The 20111-nt window shown below is 34.6% G+C and overlaps 1 protein-coding gene across 1 annotated transcript in view; it reads right to left on the bottom strand.

Moving 5' to 3' along the window:
- Nucleotides 1-7182: 7182 nt before the first annotated feature.
- Arhgap5 (Rho GTPase activating protein 5) overlaps nucleotides 7183-20111 on the bottom strand; it is a 49301-nt gene continuing 36372 nt past the window's right edge. Inside the window, exons 4-6 of the mRNA XM_028757477.1 lie at nucleotides 18851-18982; nucleotides 16762-16867; nucleotides 7183-9843 (exon numbers count right to left, since the gene is read on the bottom strand). Of these exons, the coding sequence (XP_028613310.1) occupies nucleotides 9516-9843; nucleotides 16762-16867; nucleotides 18851-18982 (566 nt within the window). The 3' untranslated portion in view covers nucleotides 7183-9515. The remainder of the gene's footprint in view (nucleotides 9844-16761; nucleotides 16868-18850; nucleotides 18983-20111) is intronic.

The following is a 20111-nucleotide window of genomic DNA, read 5'->3' as shown; positions in this document are numbered from 1 at the left end:
TCATCTAATTCTAAGACTTTTTTTATTTCTTGATTTCTTCTTTGAAACATACATTATTCAGTAATGAGTTGTTTAATCTCTAGACATTTGTTTGCTTTCAATTTTACTGCATCGTGGTTAGATAGGATGCATGGAGTAGATTTCTACCTTTCTGAATCTGTAAAAAAAAACTGTGTCACAGTATGTGGTATATTTTAGAAAAGTGTTTGTGTGTTGCTGTATTCTTTGGTGTTTGGATGAAATATTCAGGAGATACATTTATTCGATTTGACATAGTATGTCAATTCTGATGTTTCTGTTCAGATGACCTATTGGGAAAAGCAGGGTAATGAAAGCACTATTAATGTCTTTAAATCTAGATTTTTAAAAATAAAATTGAGCACCCGAGTTTTGAGCACATTTGATGAGGATAATAAAATTTGCTTGGGTAACTGTTCCCTTGATTAGATAAATGTCCCTCCTTTAGTTTTTGTCCAATATTGAGATAATGCTTGCTTGCTCTCTGGTTCCATTTATTGGAGTAATTTTGTCTATCCTTTTACTCTAAGATGGTACCTATCTTTAAACCTATGTTTTTCTTATAGACAACAGATAAGTGTTTCTTGATCCATTCAGGCAACCTGTGTTTTGGTTAGTGATGAAGCCATTAATATCTATTGTTGAAATGTGTGTTGATAGGTGGACAGTGTTGTTGATTTCTGGTGTTGTGTTTAGTGATACGTTAATAATTATGGTTTCTTCTTTCCAGTGTTTCTGCTATACTCATTCCTCTCTTAAGCTTGAAATATTGCTTACTGTATTTTCCTTAAGTTTAGTTTGTTGGATATGTTTAGGTTCTTTATATCATACAGTTTTTCTTTCTCCTTCAATTATGGGAGACAGGTCCCATCAAGAAATGTCATTCTGATGTTTTCCTTTGTGACATTTTTCTCTTGTAGCTTTCAATACACTTTCTTTGTTATCTGTATTTAACATTTTGACTATCCTGTGCTGTGGAGATTTCTTTTCTTTTTGAATTGTCTAGTTGATGTTTCATGTGCTTCTTGTATCTGTTTTGGGCATCTTTCTTTAATTTGAAGGAAGTTTTCGATTTCCTCAATAAAGGTCTGGTCTTTGCCACTGACTTAGGATTCTTCTTCCTAGACTCTAGAGGAGGTAGATCTGGTTGTGAGAGGTTGGATGCAGTGTAGAAGGGACATGTGTAGTGGTAGGTAGGGCAGATCATGACAGAAGCCCAGAGGCTGGCTTGGGATCTAGGACAACCCAGTCTGGGCAGGGACACTCTGAGTGTGAGATCAGAGCTAGAATCTGGCAAGTTGAGAAGCTTTTAAAGACCATCTTTTTGTTTGTCTGTTCTTTATAAGATCACTCAGGTGCAACTACAAGAGAAATGACAGACACTCAGGAAGACAAAGTTCACAGTACTGACAGATCTTATGGACAAGAGACACAGCCGCACAGGGAAAAACATCAGGATGGCCAAGAGGCAAAAAACAGGAGCGAGGGGAAAGCATTAGGCTAATGCTTTTATTGGTGTTTAAGGAAACACAAGACAAAGTACAGTTTAGGATTAGCTACTTTGTGCAGTTTTGGAGGTCTCTAAGCTACTTTTCTGGTAACCGGGACCTGGAGTGATCATGGCATAGATATACTGTCTATTAGACTGATATATTCAAACAGAGGCAATATGCTTCCAGATTAGTTTGGATATTAAAGACATGCTTCTAGTTTATAAATCACTTTTTAAAATTTCCATTTGATTATACAGGACCTTTCACACAACCATAGGTATAAAGTTGAGGGATGTAAAATGTACGACCAGGGCAGGTAAACAACACAAGTGATATGTGTGTGATGCTGAATTCTGCTCAGGTGCAAACCCAGATGGATTGTCCTTATTTTACAATGGATTGCTGATAGGCCTGGCTATCTGCACTGAAGTCTACAAAACTCATCTTATTGGCAGTTTGACATGCATGGTTGTCGGGTATTCCCATGTCTAGAAACATGTAGCTTTATTTCAGAAGCTAAAAGCATGTTCCTAAGGGACATTTCATAAATTCATTACATCTTCCCTGCTACTTCTCTCTACTATGGTCACCTAAATAGTACAACTCAAGAGGTGTTTGAACATGCACTTATGACTTCTTAAGAGTTTTCCATGACTGTTTTGGGTCTGGCAGTCTCCTCTTTGTGAAAGTAGGTTATATCAGAATTCAAAGTAGATGTAGACTAGCTTCAAACCATGGTTAATTTTGTTCTGTAAAGAGCACTAGAAGTCTAAAGCAATTTTGGATCTCTGCTCATGGTGTAGATAAGAGTGCTAATGGCATTAACTCTGGTAAAGGCCAGGGATGTTGTTAGAGAGCTTACAATACACAAGATAGTTCTCCATACAAATAACCATCTGGTCCAAATGCCAACAATGCCAAAGCTGAGAGGCCCTTGTCTACAATGTTTGGTAGACACAAAACATTCAATTCAAGCACATTTCAAAAGACCTGTTCTTCCTTAGGTCACTGTAATTTATAACTGCATTATTCTGCTGAATTGAACCTTGTAAGATTGAATGTCCTGCATAACCTGTGACGTTTTTGGGGTTTTTTCTCTTTCTTCCTTTTCCATTTGCCTGAAAACAGTATGGCAACACCAACTGATATTTTTATACCTATATAAAATTTTAAAAAATACTTTTTACATCTACTGACACAATCACATACTTTCCCTTTATTCTGCATTGTAGTTTTTTTCCAAAATTAACTCTTAATTATAAATTTCATTACATACAAATGGTTATTTGCATTTAAATTCGTGAGCAAGATTGCCTACACCTATATTCTTGTTGAATTTTGTTGGCAAGTTTATGTGGGCCTGATCAATCTAGTAAAGGCTTTATTCTTTAAAGATTTAGTAAAACTCACCTGCAAAGCCATATGGATACATGTAAACTTGGAATTTCAAGTACAATTTAATGTGGCTCCTTTTTTCCCAATTAAAAGTTCTTTTATTTATTTCAGGTCAGGTAAAACAGTAGTCTGAACCTCTTAAAAATACATTCTGATACAGAAAACCTATTTAATCCACAAGGGATGTGAATTGTATGTATGTGGGTGTGTGTATGATGGCATGTAGATGGAGGCCAGATGATACTTATGGTAGTTTTCTCCTTGTACAAAATGAGTTCTATGGTCCAACTCGTTATTAGACTTGGCAACAAGCTACTTTATTAGCAGAGCCTACTCATTGACCAAAAGATGGTTGTATTTGAAGCACCACTTCTGTTGGACATTAAATTCTAAATAATTTTGCTGTTATGTTTTAGTCCTCGGATTTTGAGCAACCAAACATGTTTATCTAGTTCTAGTTTAGTTTCCAGTCAACTGGTGCTTTATGTTCACAGAAGATGCTTGCAATCACATAGAATAAAAAGACTTAGAACAAAAATGTAGAGCCATACACAATGTGAATTCCAAGAACCATGATCACTGAAGATTACTTTGGAGACTGGTTTTAAGAGGTTTGATTTATAGTTACCATCATTTTCCTTCAGTATCTAACAGTTTTTCAACATGGAGTTCTGGGTAAATGCTTTCTCATGGTCAATTCATTCATTTTGCAAGAGTGAATTCTCTGATCTGCCATCAAGTTTATTTTGTTATGACCAGAGAATAAAGTTGTGAAGAAGATATATCCTCTTCTGGCAACTTTCCCTCTATATGCAATATAATTTCTCTACTGATTGGAAATACCAAAGCACAACTTGTTTTCTATGAGTACACTTATAGTCTTCTCCATTCTGAACTCTGCAAAGTCCAGTAAAATTCCAAATGGTTATTTGCATTTAAATTCTGAATGTTCTGCTGGATTGTCTCTTCCATGTAATTTCTCAAGAATCTAAGTACTGTCTGTCTAGTGAGTGAGGCACACATGCTGGAGACAACTCATTAATTGCCACATATCTTTGCAATCTAATGATTCTCAAAAAATCTGCTAAAGTGTAATATTTACTGTTTTAATGATTAGCAAATATTATATAATGACCATCTTTAAGTCACCCATCAGAATATAAATAAGAACCTTCAAATATAGTTCTTGTTTATTTCCTACAACTGAAAAAGACAATTTCCATTGGAAAAAAATGGTTAAGTATCACTGTCACTAGGAAAATTTTACTTCACTCTGTATTATGAATAATCAGTTATTACATACAGATACAGAAATAGACTGGAGGCTTTAATTTTACTAACAATCTATGCTAGTGACCAGTCAACTAACTTCTACTGGCCTAAGAATTTAGTTAGAATACTCAAATTCATTTCTATTTTGTTAATGGCTACTTACAAACTAGAGGAGTAAAAATAAGTAGTGCCACAGTGATCAATTGGCCTGGAAACTTTAATATATTTATTATCTGACTTCCTAAAGGAGAAAAATTGTTAATTCCTGATCTATACCATAAAAATAGTAATTTTAATGTAACCCAACAGTTATTTTGTAACTGAAGTACTAGATAAAACAATTTGCATTTTAAACTACACTCCTAGAAAGCCTCACAATGTTCTAACCAAAAAAAAAAAAAAAAAAAAAAAAATTCTGTAGGCATGTATACTGCCAACAAATGGCAAATCTAGAAGAGAAATTTTAAGACATAACATGGGAAAATACAGCTAGCTTTCTGTTTTTCTGTTGTTTTATATCTGGACAAAATGAAATAACAAGAATCAGGAGAAAAAGAGCTTCAAACATAAAACTGACAAAATATTTTAGATTTAGACAATACTGACCAAAGCATTCACAAATCAAGTACACAAGAAAATGATCTAGTGAGGTACAGATAATTAAAAAGACTTGGTGAATCAGTTGGTAAATCTGTATTGCTTATATGGAAATAAAACAATATAAATTTGAAAACATGATACTACTATGATACTACCATTACTAAGTTACTCACAGCGACTTCACTATTTCAAGAAAACTGAACATAAAATCTGCACTATGATGATTGACAACTTTCGTTTTTCAACCACAAATTCTTTGACAGCTACTTATAGATGTATCTATGAAATATATGTGTGTGTGTGAGTATGTGTGTGCATACACACACATACTCACACACACACTTGCAAACCCTAACACTTCTAACAACTGGTAAGAACTGTCCATGTTGTAACTCTAAATATAAAAAATGTTAATGTTTACTGTTATTCACTGGCTTCCTAAAATCAATCTGGCTACTTCTAAAATTTCCATAAAAACTAATTTTACACCATTCAACTAAGATGCGAATATGAAATCCTGTGGTTCCTCCTTTCTCCATCCTTCAGGAAAAGGTAATAATTGTGTCTATGATATAATCATGTATATAGGATGATGATGAGAGTTAACTAAATAGTTAAGATTTCTCCAAGTTCATTAAAATTAGATTTTTAACAGTTTTATAAAAACTAGGGTTCCTGTATCACAGCAAATCACTGAATGTAAGAATGTGTGTTCAAACCAGACAGATGCTATAATTAAAAATGTTTTGGTGTACTTTGAAGAATTAAAATATTATTTTCAGGTATTTGGTAACTGGAAAAGCCTAAGAATTCAAATAGAAGATACACATAAATATTTCACTAAAAGAAAACTCACCAGACCCACAGATGACAGCATATAGTCAAAAAGTGGGCTTATCTTATTTTCAAGCCATGAAGAAAAAGCAGAAACATTATTTTCCAATACTAATTTAGCTCTGCTGTAACTAGGTTTTAAAACATTTCCAGTAGTTTGAAAGAATCTCTCTCAAAATCCAAATTCATGTACACTTGTTTAATTTGAACATTTTATTTTGTTATTCTAACTACTTTTAAAACCTTTTTAAAAGGTAGGTTCTAATGTGTTGCAGACTGTAGTTACTATGTAGTCAAGGATGATTCTGAACTTTTGATTTTTCTGCCTCTATCTCCTATGTGCTAGGATTATAGATAGGTGCCACCAGGCTTGGTTTATGTAGTACTGAGTGAGGGCTGAATCCAGGGCTTCATGCAAGCTAGGCAAACACTCTACCAATTGAGCTACACACCTTCAGTAGCCTCCTATTTTTAAAAGCTTATATTCACATATACTCATAATGAGGTTTTCATTTCCTTTCATTGTATAAGAAAAGTTCAATAATAAAACCATCCAGTAAAATCTTATATTAATATAAAACTTTTAAAGTGTTCCTATTTTACCTAAAATTAGCTAATTTTTACAAGCAAAATGGTGAATATAGGCAACTTTAATTTAAAATTGCACTGCTTCTTAATGTTTTATGCAAAGCATTCAGTATATCAGGAGCTTTACTGATACTTAATGGCAGCAGCATCTGGATAAAGCATAAAATTATATTAACTATTAAAAGAAACAAACTACTTACTTTTGACATTTTAAAATCACGGACAAACAGCAGCATATTATTACTCTATAATAAACTAAAAATAATCATGGAAGCTAAAGCCTAAGATTTCATTTCAAATGTTTATAGAAAGTTGATTTTAGTACCTCAAAAACAAAAAACAAACAAAAAACACCAAACTAAACCAAACCAAACCAAACCAAACCAAACCAACCGACCGACCAAAAATTTTTTAATATTTACATATGGTATAGAAAAAAAAGGTCTGCTTTTGTGGGTAAGATTGCCGTTACATTACACTGTGAATGTTAAGGGGCTTGGGAAGTACTACTAAATATATCACTTTAAACACATATATTGTGCCTGGAATTTTGTTCGTAAGATATCTGTATACCTTGACAAGTGCCTAACAAATAGAATTTGACTCCTAAAATCATCTACTAAAAGCCCAAAACAGAGACCCCTCTATACTTCTTTATATTATCTGAACACTGTTGAGCCTGATAATGGAATAAGCACTGAACTTTAAATGAAACAATGGCAACGTGTATAGATGGAATTTTTTAATATTGTGAATGTCAGTGCTGACCCATTATTTTAAGACTATCTACTATTCTTTAAACCCATTCAGTCTCATGTACGACATGTGTATATGTGTGTGTTCCTAAACAGTGCAATGTTCCAGTAACTTACAAGCAACAAATGATTTAATTATGTTATTCTCTTCTTAGAATTACTGTTCTAGTATTTAAAAACATACCTATACCCTTGGCCAAAAACAAACACAAGTCAGTGTAACAGACTGAGCTTTAAACCATACTTTAATTTTTAATATCTGTAACCTAGTAGTAAAATGAACCAGATGTAGAATATTTAGGTGATTCACTATGTAGTGTGTCAAATCAATGATAGAATGCATAGAAAAGTAAGATCAGTTTTGGAAGAGGTGTAAGGTGGTTAATGTGGAAACTTATAAATGCTAATTTTAATAACAAAAATAGTTTTAAATGTAAATGAATGTTAAATTAACACATTATAAAAGATAATAGCTTAAATAAACTGGGACTCACATATTACAATAGTAAAGTTAGGACAGAATGAACCAAAGATATGAACAGTTCTGAAAATTTTCTTGTAAGCCTACTTTCAATAGAAATAGTCAGGCTTTTATCCTGTACATAGTTGATGCTTTGTCTATACCATTTATAGTAGAAAAATAAATTCTTTAGCAACCTAGAAACAGTTTATAAAACTCTTAAAGTTTAATTTTCTTTGCCAGACATGCCAATGTTAAACTGACAGCTATAAATTAAAGCTATATAGACAATAGGTATAAGTAATATAGAACAAGTTAAGAATACTACATTTACCGGATATTTTTTTTAAAAATTACTGTACTTTCTTAAATTCCTGTGTGCTTTGCAATAGGAATAATAGGGACTTTGTTCTCTTAGAAAAGATAATAACACAAGATAATTTATAATATACATGTACTTCAATAGTAGCCTGGTTCATGTTGACATCTTGGTTGAAACTGGAAGTACAATACCTAAGATATAACAATTGCGAAAGAATATTTTAAGACAAAATGGAGCAAATCAAACTCTTAGGAGCCTTGAATCTCAAAATCATCAATTTACTATAATACAAATAAGGAAACCTTAAAATTGAAATATAAAGATTACAACATTGACCAAAGAATTTCTTTACTACACAAAATATGACCCAGCAGTAAAAAGCAAACCACTTTTCCTTATCCAGTAAAACAAATGGTATGGTTTTGATAATAAAATAATTTTGAATATAGCCCAACTAAATTTATCTCTCACTCGGCCAGAAAGTTTTATCATAATTTAGTGTTCTGGTTGTATCTTCACTAACAAAATATTTAACCCCTAAAGCAGCAGTCATTTATAGCAACTCTGGTACCAACAGCAAAGGGGAGGGGGGTGGGAAACTGGTTTAAAAAAATGGTGCAAAAGCCATTCTGGATTGTAGAACAACACATCACAAAAAGAATATGAGTCCAAGTTTTTGATTTTATATATACATACTCCAAGGAGTCTGTCAGTACCCAAAGTATTTTTATTGCTGTATTAGCAATGGAATTTTTTGGGATATATTCTCAAGGGCCACATAAAAATAGATTCAAGGAACAGATTAAATTGAAATCCTAGATTAAATGTTTGGTTTAAAGAACTTTCTACAACAAACTTCATGTTTATGTATGAAAAGTTATATAACCTTATATGAAAATGTCATGAAGCATTTTTCTACACTATACTAAATGTATTCCCCAAGAGGGAAAAATTAAAATATCTAAAATATATTAGATTAAGATTACAAGACCATCAAGATCTTTTGAACATGCATCTGTTTACAGAATTAACCGTGTATACAAAATGTATTTTTCATCATAGATCATAAAGAAATGAGTTGGTGACGACGATTCTTTTCTTTACATCACGTTATCAACTCACTTGAACCACAAGTGTGCCCTTGGTATGTGAGTAAAAGAAACAGGTTCATTCACTCCTCATCAAATCATCCACAGATTTACTTAGAAGATGAAGAAGGTGCAGAAATGTGAAATATGTTACATGTATTTTTTTTTCTTTCTTTCAAACATCCCAAGCGTGGCATATTAACCTGAAATTAAAAAATACTTAACTGGGCTTTAGTTATCTATACAGACTGCTGGAATCAGGTCCCCAAATTAGCAATCAAATAACAAAACCAGCCATAAAGCAGGCTGAAAGCATTAAACATTTCATATATGAGTTTTTAAATCATTTAATTTCTATAGAAAAATTGTATTCACAATATAATGTGACAGAAATTGCCACAGGAATGATATACTGATTGCAATAAGGTTGCATGCAGCAGCAGCTTTGCATTTTTATAACTATTTTTTTTTTTTGTTTATAAAAATTAAACCTCTCCAGTCATGCTTACCACATGTTTTTAGATTCATAATGTAACTGAATAGGGAATACCATATAGTTCAAAGAGAAAATGTCTCATCATTTTGATGTGGATTATCTGTATGAAACATGAAATATACTACTAACCCCTGAAACATGCATGTCTAGATTTGTTTTTGTCCAATTTCAGGCCATCTGCAATCACATTCTATCTATATAATACCAAGAGGATCTGTCTGCAATTGTGGTTGAATTAGCTGAGGTTGCAATGGTGGTGGCAGCTGAAGTGGTACCATTGATTCCACCAACTGTCCTGGATTTGAAGTTGGTGGAGGAGCCACAGTGTTCGCAGTTTCTACAATTTCTCCATTGTAAAAGAAAAACTGGCACTGTTGAATAAATGTTTCAACGACAGATTGATGGATTTTAGTGGTAGACAGAAACTCCCGATTTTCAAAATCAGGTCTCATCAAAGTTGGCCAAAAACAGATGGATAAGTTGTCTGCTGTCATTAGGTTGATTTTATTTTGTTGACTAACCCTGAAATTATAAAACGGAGAAAAAAAGAAAAAAAAATCAGAAATCATTGCAATTACAGATTCTCAAAGCTAGTTTTCCTTTCATGCTAATTTTATCTTCCAATTAAATTTTTTCTTAGCATTCTATATTCAACTATATTCTAAAACAAGAGAGCAATCAATACATATTTCTTGTGAGAATGCTAGACAGTTGCTTGCACCCCAAGTCTTAAAGCTTTACAAATAGAGGTCTTTTCAATTAAAAAAAATCCTTTCCCTCTAGGTTCAGAAGGCCAAGTGGCACATATCATGTGCATCTAAGTTGTTAGATACCGTGGGAGATGAAGACATCAATCAGGGTATGTCATCTCTTTTAAACCAACTTTGGAAAACCTATCCAGTCAAGAATATTTTTAACTTTCAAGAAAGTTAGCTCCTAGCAGACTAAGAACAATCTTTTAAAACAGTAACCATTTTGTACACTATTAAAATTAATATTTTTTCTGTAAGACAATACTCAATAAATTCTACTTTAAAATTTCTCATGATTCAATATCAATTGACAAACCTTCATAGAGTTTAAATGATTTTTACCCAGTCCTTTAAATATGTGAGCAAGCACTATCACTGTCTTGAGTAAGCAAGACACATGAGAAGCTAACCTTAAGATGTAAACTATGGCTGGGCAGTGGTGGCGCACGCCTTTAATCCCAGCCCTTGGGAGGCAGAGACAGGAGGATTTCTGAGTTTGAGGCCAGCCTGGTCTACAGAGTGAGTTCCAGGACAGCCAGAACTACACAGAAAAACCCTGTCTTGAAAAACCAAAAAAAAAAAAAAAAAAAAAAGATGTAAACTATGAATTACTGCATTCAGATAAATAGGAAAGAAATAGTTCAAACTGGGCCTAGTAGTATACATCTGTAATCCAAAGGTATCAGGAGGCTGAAGCAATAGAATAGTGGATTCCAGGCCTGACTGAGGTACAAAAGAAAAGGCAGAAAAAAACTGTCCAGATAGCATAGCAGGAAAATCTTTAAGACTAAAGCAAAGCAAAACAAAACAAAACAAAAAACAAAAACAAAAAACACAAGCCATAGGAAACTCCTAGACACAGGAATCACTTATCTAAAGTAAAATGTAGCAGCCAAACATTGTGTTCTAATTAAAAGAGATTCAACTGAAACAGAATAAAGTCAACCATTTCTTAATAAGTAGCAGGCAGTTAGTATGTACAGTGTGGTATTTCTATGTAGCAGTCAAGTGCTAGGCTCTGGGATTACCTACAAAGTTATGGATACAGTATGCTAACTGAAGATACTGTATCAGAAATTTGGTTAACTAGGGAAAGCTTCATGGACAAGGTAAAAGTTTAAAGTTAAGTCAAAGGAAGAATGTGGGAAGAATGGTAGTAAGGTAGGGAAAGGGAGTTAGAACAGTGGCTATAGCATTTATTAGAACCTTCTGGAGAGCTTGTTAAATATAAACTGCTGGTGACTATCTGATGTTTGTGATTTATTATGTCTGTGCTAAGGCTGAATAACATAGATTCCACATAAATTCTTAGATGGCCATAGTTTTGGGTACCATACTCTCAAAGTACTGGCAGCATGTTAAGATGTGCCATAAACGGAGACTCCTGGATCCCTGCTATTATTAATAGTTGCTAATAACTGCTGTTATGAGAAAAGGGAAGGAAGTGTAACCACTTAGTACAACTAGTGTTAATCATTTTAGAGTCTATTCTACAGAGATAAAGGACTATTTTTAAATACTGAAAAATCTTTGGGGCTAGAGAGATGGCTCAGCAGTTAAAAATACTTGTTGCTCTTATAGAGAACCCAAGTTCAGATCCCATCACCCACACTGTGATCAGTAACTATCTGAAACTCTAGATCTAGGGCAACTGATGCCCACGTATGACCAGAAACACAGGTGGTGCACAGATGTATAGGCAAAACATACAAAATAAAAACATCTAAAAATCTTTATGCAAAAATGTTTTAGAAAGATCATCTTGGCATCAGAATCAAGGGAGGGTAAAAATAAAAGTTGGCAACAATTGTTAACACTAATAGTTCCTGAATGAGAAATAGTAAATAAAGTTGTAGTAAGGGAAAGACAATGGAAACATAATTAGGAAAAAATGGACTTGACACTCACTGGATATGAAAAGTGGAAGAATATGATCAAAGAATCATTCCACATTATAAGTACAATCTTGTCAATCTGTCAGAAACGTATTTCTTTCTCCTAGAAATCTAGCCTCATGAAGGCTTTGACTATTTTGTTCACTGTTTATATGTCCTCAGTACTTGTGAGACTATGCGGCACTTAAAAAAAAAAAAAAGGCTTTACCAAGTTACAGTCTAGCTCCTAGCTAACTCCAGCTGTCAAAGTGACTTCAGGATACTGTCTCCAACAGATCAGCCTGTGGGCATGTCTGTGTGCTAGTTTCTTCCCTAAAGATTCATGTGCAAGGCAAAGAGTGCTGGGCTGTATAAAAACCATTAGCTGAGCAGGAGTTAGAGAGCCAGCCAGCAACAGCATTCCTCTGCAGTCTGCTTCAGCGCCTGGCTTGCATTTATCTTCAATGATGTGGGAAACATAAGCCAAAAACCCCTTTCTTTCACTAAGTTGCATTTGGCTATGGTATTTATCACAATAATTCAAAAGAAAACTAGAACTGTACAGTAAAGTTTCCTTTAAAACTGAAGTTTAAATAGCTTATGCTCTATTTTCCAATAAAGGCTGCAAATCACATAGTGCATTTTTATTAAAGAATGGCCTCCTAGCAAAAAAAAAAAAAGTATGTATAGTGAAAAAAGATTTGTATATTCTGAAACAAACTTTTGTATGATTATACAGACTAAAGCTACTCAATGAGTCATAATGAGACCAGTACTATCTAGTATAACCTGGCATTGTTCCTCCATCTTTTTACTTTTCCCATTCTTATTTTTTCCAGTTCAAATAAGCCTCCTCTTTGTATTCTTCATGCATCAAATATGCTTTTGGCTGTGCTGTTTATTTTTGAACATAGCCAAAGAGAGTTCCAGAATACAATACCTAAGATAACTTTGAAGGGGGCCAGTATTATGACTCTTTGTATATACTCTGCTCTGTCATCTTTTCATAATCCTTTAAATCAAGTCCTTTTTTTTTTGGTTTTTCGAGACAAGGTTTCTCTGTGCATCTCTGGCTGTCCTGGAACTCACTCTGTAGACCAGGCTGGCCTCGAACTCAGAAATCCGCCTGCCTCTGCCTCCCAAGTTCTGGGATTAAAGGTGTGCACCACCACTGCCTGGCTTCAAGTCCAATTTTTAATTCAGCCTGATATATTCACAAAATATCACTGGTCTCTATATTAAGGTTTAAAGCTTTTATATACCGTGTTAACAAAATACCAACCATTACTATATTATTATTAAGTTGACTTTTTTTAAAAAGGGGACTTAGAAGAAGGGTTATGAAGATAGCATAATTTTATATATCACCACTGATAGCAATAATAAAGCTTTAAAAGAGCAGATTAAAATGAACTTCACTTGGGTCTTACGATTATTGCAGTCTATTTTCGTGTGGTAGGGATCATACTCAGGGCTTCCCAGAATTTAGGCAAATGCTATCCCACTGAGCCACATAACTCTGCAGAATTCTTTAAGTTGCCACTATAAAATCAACTCAAACAAATCAGTAGCCTTCCTCTACATGAAAGATAAACAGACTGAAAAAGAAATTAGGGAAATGACACCCTTCACAATAGTTGCAAATAACATAAAATACCTTGGTGTGAATCTAACCAAGCAAGTGAAAGACCTGTATGACAAGAACTTCAAGTCTCTGAAGAAAGAAATTGAAGAAGATCTCAGAAGATGGAAAGATCTCCCATGCTCATGGATTGGCAGGATTAATATAATAAAAATGGCCATCTTGCCAAAAGCAATCTACAGATTCAATGCAATCCCCATTAAAATCCCAACTCAATTCTTCACAGAGTTAGAAAAGGAAATTCTCAAATTCATATGGAATAACAAAAAACCCAGGATAGCGAAAACTATTCTCAACAATAAAAGAACTTCTGGAGGAATTACCATCCCTGACCTCAAGCTGTACTACAGAGCAATAGTGATAAAAACTACCTGGTATTGGTACAGAGACAGGCAGGAAGATCAATGGAATAGAATTGAAGACCCAGAAATGAACCCACACTCCTATGGTCACTTGATCTTTGACAAAGGAGCTAAAACTGTCCAGTGGAAAAAGGACAGCATTTTCAACAAATGGTGCTGGTTCAACTGGAAGACAACATGTAGAAGAATGAAAATTGATCCATTCTTATCCCCTTGTACAAAGCTCAAGTCTAAGTGGATAAAGGACCTCCACATAAAACCAGATACACTGAAACTAATAGAAGAGAAGGTGGGGAAAAGCCTCGAATACTTGGGCACAGGGGAAAAGTTCCTGAACAGAACTCCAATGGCATATGCTCTAAGATCGAGAATTGACAAATGGGACTTCATAAAATTGCAAAGTTTCTGTAAGGCAAAGGACACTGTCAATAGGACAAAACGACAACCAACAAATTGGGAAAAGATCTTTACCAATCCTTCATCTGATAGAGGGCTAATATCCAATATATACAAAGAACTCAAGAAAGTAGACTCCAGACAACCAAATTACCCTATTAAAAAATGGGGTATAGAGCTTAACAAAGAATTTTCAACGGAAGAAACTCGAATGGCCGAGAAGCATCTAAAGAAATGTTCAGCATCCTTAGTCGTCAGGGAAATGCAAATCAAAACAACCCTGAGATTCCATCTCACACCAGTCAGAATGGCTAAGATTAAAAACTCAGGTGATAGTAGATGCTGGCGAGGGTGTGGAGAAAGAGGAACACTCCTCCATTGTTGGTGGGACTGCAAGATGGTGCAACCACTTTGGAAATCAGTCTGGCGGTTCCTCAAAATTGGACATAACATTACCCGAGGATCCAGCTATACCACTCCTAGGCATATACCCAGAAGATGCTCGAACATATAACAAGGACATATGCTCAACTATGTTCATAGCAGCCTTATTTATAATAGCCAGGAGCTGGAAAGAACCCAGATGTCCTTCAACTGAGGAATGGATTCAAAAAATGTGGTATATTTACACAATGGAGTATTACTCAGCTATTAAAAACAATGAATTCGAGAGGTTCCTAGGTAAATGGATAGAACTAGAAATTATCATCCTGAGTGAGGTAAGCCAATCACAAAAGAACACACATGGTATTCACTCACTGATTATTGGATATTAGCCTAGAACCTTGAAATGCCCAAGATGCAACTCACAGGCCACATGAAGCCCATAAAGAAGGAAGACCAAGTGAGGGTGATTCGGTCCTTCTTAGAAGGAGCAACAAAATACTCAAGGGAGCAAATATGGAGACAAAGTGAGGGACAGAAACTGAAGGAGGGGCCGTCTCAAGACCACTCCACCTGAGTATCTATCCCATGTGCAATCACCAAAGGTAGATGCTGATGTGGAAGACAGGAAGTGCATGCTGATAAGAGCCTGATATGGATATCTCCTCAGAGGCCTTCAAGAGTCAGACATATTCAGAGGCAGATGCTCACAACTAGCCATTGAACTGATCATGGGGTTCTCAATAGAGGAGTTAGAGTGAAGACTGAAGGAGCTGAAAGGGTTTGTGGCACCATGAGGAGAGCAACAATACCAACCAACCACAGCTCCCAGGGTCTAAACCACCAGCCTGGGAGCACTTAGGGGGGGATCCAGGGCTTCAGCTGAATATGTAAAAGTGGAGGGCCCTGCTGGGCATAGGTGGAAGAAGAGAACCTTGACCTCATGAAGGCTGGATGCCCCAGGGGGTGGGAATTTTGAGGGTGGGGAGGTGGGAGTGTGGGGGGGGGTAGATAGAGGTTACATCCACAGAGAAGAAGGAGGAGGGGCGAGGGGATTGGGGGTTCCGAGGGGGTGGTGGGGGATGGGGTAAGGGGACAACATAGGAAATGTAAATAAATCATCCAATAAAAAAAAAAAAAAAGAAAAAAAAAAGAAAATGTAAAAAAAAAAAAAGTTGCCACTATAGATATTTTTTGAATAAACGTTTTGTAAAAGTTTATTTTTACTTATATTTGTGCAAATAAAAATATAAACAAATAATAATTTAAAACCCCACCCAAAACAAAACCAAAAACACCTATCCAGTCTTCAGAACAACTTGATGAAGTACTATCTTTCTCGTTTTTATAACTCAGCAATGGGTAATTTGTTTAAGGTTATGATTATAACAACATTGCAAATACTTATTTGACTACATTGTCTGAGCTAGTCTTAGTTAATATACTACAGTGCCTTTCAATATAAATTCCAACTGTAATACATTTATAGAGTTATGAATACAGGAATTAGTATCCTGTTTTGGATAATAGGACAGTTTGTGATAAAATTTCCCCATATGAAATACACAAAATATATAACACAGTATAGTAGACAAGGTGAAGTGAACCACGTAAGAGTTTTATTCTATTTACAATTTCCCTCTTTTAACCCCAATTTCTCTCCAAATAGGTTGATTTAAGTTTATTTGGCTACTGTCGTTTTCCAGCTAAAATTCTAAGACTCTACACAAGAGAAGTTCTAAAGAAAAATTGTGAAAAAAAATTACATTGTTGGGTTGAGTATATAGGACAGTGATAGAGTTCTTGCCTAGCATATGGTACGCCCTGGGTTTAATACTTAGTACAATAACTAAACAAGCACAGAAACAAACACTGATCCTATGTGCAAAATAGTAACCATATAGATATGAATTAGATCATGTAGACAGCCATTACAAAGAACCCAAACAGAACCTTGTGCTGAGTCTGTATTCCCTTATAAAAGTTACAGGTTTGAAACACAAAGTCTTATTTATTTTATTTGCAAGTACCTGTTTAGATGTGTTATCACATATCTGAATACATCATAGTTTACAGGATGAAATTTCTTAACAATTTCTTTCAAGGCATGAAGGCGTTCTGTTTTATCTGGGATTTCTGTAAGAGAAGTTTTTGGGTAAAATTAATGAACTTAACAAATATCTGATACTAATATTCAATTAATATATACTACAAAAATTAAGACTGTTATATATATATATATATACATGAATGAATTTATTTAAAGTTACCTATTTACTTATAAGGATGTTAATCTCTTTAATATTCCTGCTACAGATGGTAAGAATTTCAGGCTTTATGGGTACAACTACTGAGTCCTACAGTTGAACAACAAAAGTAGTCAGTTACAGACAACATGTAATAAATGAATAATGGGCACCTTCAAAGAAATTGTGAAACATAAATTGTTTTTATTTTAATATGTCATCAAGTTTTAAGACTTCCAAAGCCAGTGACAGGCACAATATAGCCTTGAAGCCATAGTTATCCAGTTTACTTACTTGTAATCTCCTCTACCAAAATATTTCCTTACATACACATTTAATATAGTTATTTTTCAAGTTTATGCAATTATAAAACAGGACAACTAGAATACAGTCCTGCAACAAATGGGAGATAAGAGATTTATTTTCTGTTCTCTCACCTTCACATTGTGGTAGAATTATCGAGTAGTAAAAATTCTCATTTGTCACATTTTACTTCTAAGCTAAGCCTTTCCAAGGCTAGTGTTTATGACCAAGAAGTAACATCTGGGAATATGAATATTGTAACAATATATTGCAAATTTTAAAAAATTGTTGCTTTCTAAAAAGAGATTTTATTTTTAAGATTTTTATTTTCTATAATTTTTGTGTATGTCTTTGTAGGGAGGGGTATGTTACTCAAGTGCAGGTCCCCTAGAAGTAAAGAAGGTGTTGGACCACCTGGAGCCAGTTGGTAGTGAGCTACCTTGAATAGGAGCTGGAAAACAAACTCAGGTCTTCACAAGAGCAGGAAGTGCTGCTCTCAACTGCTGAGCCATCTCTCTATCCCTCTTTTAAAATTTATTTTTCCTTTCTACACTTCACTAGTTTATGTGTGTAGAAGTGGAAAAGGGGAAAGGCATGTCCACCATGCATGTAATAAAGGTCACAAGACAACCTGATGAAGTTATTTCTCTCCTTTCACCATGTGTCTTTGGGGCTTGAACTCAGGACTGTCAGGCTTGGTGGCAAGCACCTTTACCTACAAAGACACCTTGCTGGCTCAGAACTATATTTTAATTAAAAACCAAACAACTGAGAACTTCTAAAATAAAAGTAATCTCATTTAAAAGAATTTGAAGACCTCTTAAAAGGAAAAAACCTAGAAATTGCATTAATTTTAGCCTCCAATGCAAATTAAGCACTAGGTTTCTTGATGCCCAAATGGACTTAGATTCCATTTTCCAGATAAATAATATGTGCATTTTGGAAATATTGAGTGACTGATGTTAAACTAGGAATATACTTTGAATCAAGTACGTCATCTTTGTGACATACCTGCCCAACCCTAAATTACTTAGCAAGTTAAAAAATTCTCATCTTTTAGGGACATTTAAATTATCTAGCAAGCACGCATGAAGACCTACGTTCAGATTCTACCACCCATGTAAAAAGCTGGGTCATGAATAGCTTCTTGTAACCCAAGGACTGTGAGGGTAAGAGGAAGAGACTGCAGGATCCTGGCGCTTACTGGCTGCAAATCTAGCTTCACCGCGGGAGTGGGAGTAGGAGGGAGAGGGAGAACAGACCTGTCTTGGAACAAGGTGGACAGTAATAAAACAGGAAACCCAACAGCCTCTTCTGATCTCAGTGCACACTTCCCCTGCCCCTCATTATCTGTGAGAGTAGCTAAAACCAAAATCCCTACGGTCATTTATGGGGACCCTGATTCTATCTAAATTTGGTGGATACCTTTAGACATAGTTTCTAATAAAGTGAATTTTTAACTATAAATTCTAGTGCATAGATGATTCTGGCAAACAATATTCAAAAACCACCATCATCACTCTTCCTCACTCCTGCACCCTACTCCTGGCAAAAAAAAGTTTATGCTTACTTGCTGCTTCCAATAGCTCTGGGTGGAGTGAGTATGGAATCAAAGGATCGGGCAGATCAGCAAAGAAAGCTTTGAGAGCTCCAGCTACAGCATTTACTGTCACTTCCATTGATGCTAGATTGATATTATGATCTGTAAGAAAAATCAAAACTTAGTTGAGAGAATGAAATTTTAACTTACTACTGGTTAATGGTAAACTGAATGGGTACTTTTCTGCCAAAAGACATTTCTCATTAATTATCTTTCCTCACAAGCCAGCAATCTACACAGATCAGGAAGAGACAACCCTATGTTCTAGAAAGCATTTTTATCAACAAACTGTATTTTACATACCAGCATATAGTGCATTAAAGAATTTTAATATACTGCTTTTCTAATTTCCTGCTTATACACAGACTATTTAAAAGACCATAAAAAATAGACAAACAATACAAATTATGTATCTCAATTCTATTTGGATGTTTAAACTCTACATTGTAATGTTTTAAATAAACAGGTTAAATAATTACCTTATCAGTAAAGGGTTGATTTAAAGAACAAGAAAGGAACATACTAAAGGTGTATCATAAGGTTTATTTGATATTAACAAGTCACTTAAGTATAAAAATATAGATCAGAAAAAATTATTCCCATGCATGCTTCATTTGAGCTTTGTTTATGATCACTTAAAGAAAACATGACCGATTTACACATCTTACTGGTCAATCATTATCTAATTAGCCTCCTACTTATTCTTTCATCTCCACTGTGTGATGAAAAAAGAATGAGATCTAGAAAGATTAACCTGCCTGAGGCAGACAGTAAGTGGCAAGATTAAATTGAACTCAAGAGCCCCAACTATTAGAGGACTTGTACCAACTGGACATTATAAAATACAGTTTCTCTAATACTTCTTAAAAAATAGAGAATATTTTTGGCAACATAGCATACTTTTTATACACATGTATACACCACTCAGTGAGTGACGTTTTGTCATTTTAACAAACATAATTGTTCTACCTCATCACAATATTCAACATTTATAGACACATGGGTGGTTCCCCTCCCTTTAAAATTATAAATAGTGCAACAAATGCCTTTAACAGGCTCATGCAAAGGCTTTTGGAATGCAAATGCAAATTCCTTGAAGTACAATTTCCAAAACAAAGGAATCTGAATTTTAACATAAAAAAATACCACTCAAAACGTACCCACAACAGGAATACAAAATGTGTTTGCCTACATTAACAACAATCTTTGTCACTGATAATAAATACAATCT

The sequence above is a fragment of the Grammomys surdaster genome, unplaced genomic scaffold (assembly GCF_004785775.1).
Source record: "Grammomys surdaster isolate TR1022 unplaced genomic scaffold, NIH_TR_1.0 126163, whole genome shotgun sequence".
NCBI lineage: Eukaryota > Metazoa > Chordata > Mammalia > Rodentia > Muridae > Grammomys > Grammomys surdaster.
The sequence above is the reverse complement of the archived record's forward strand: the minus strand, read 5'-3'. Positions and strand labels throughout refer to the sequence as shown.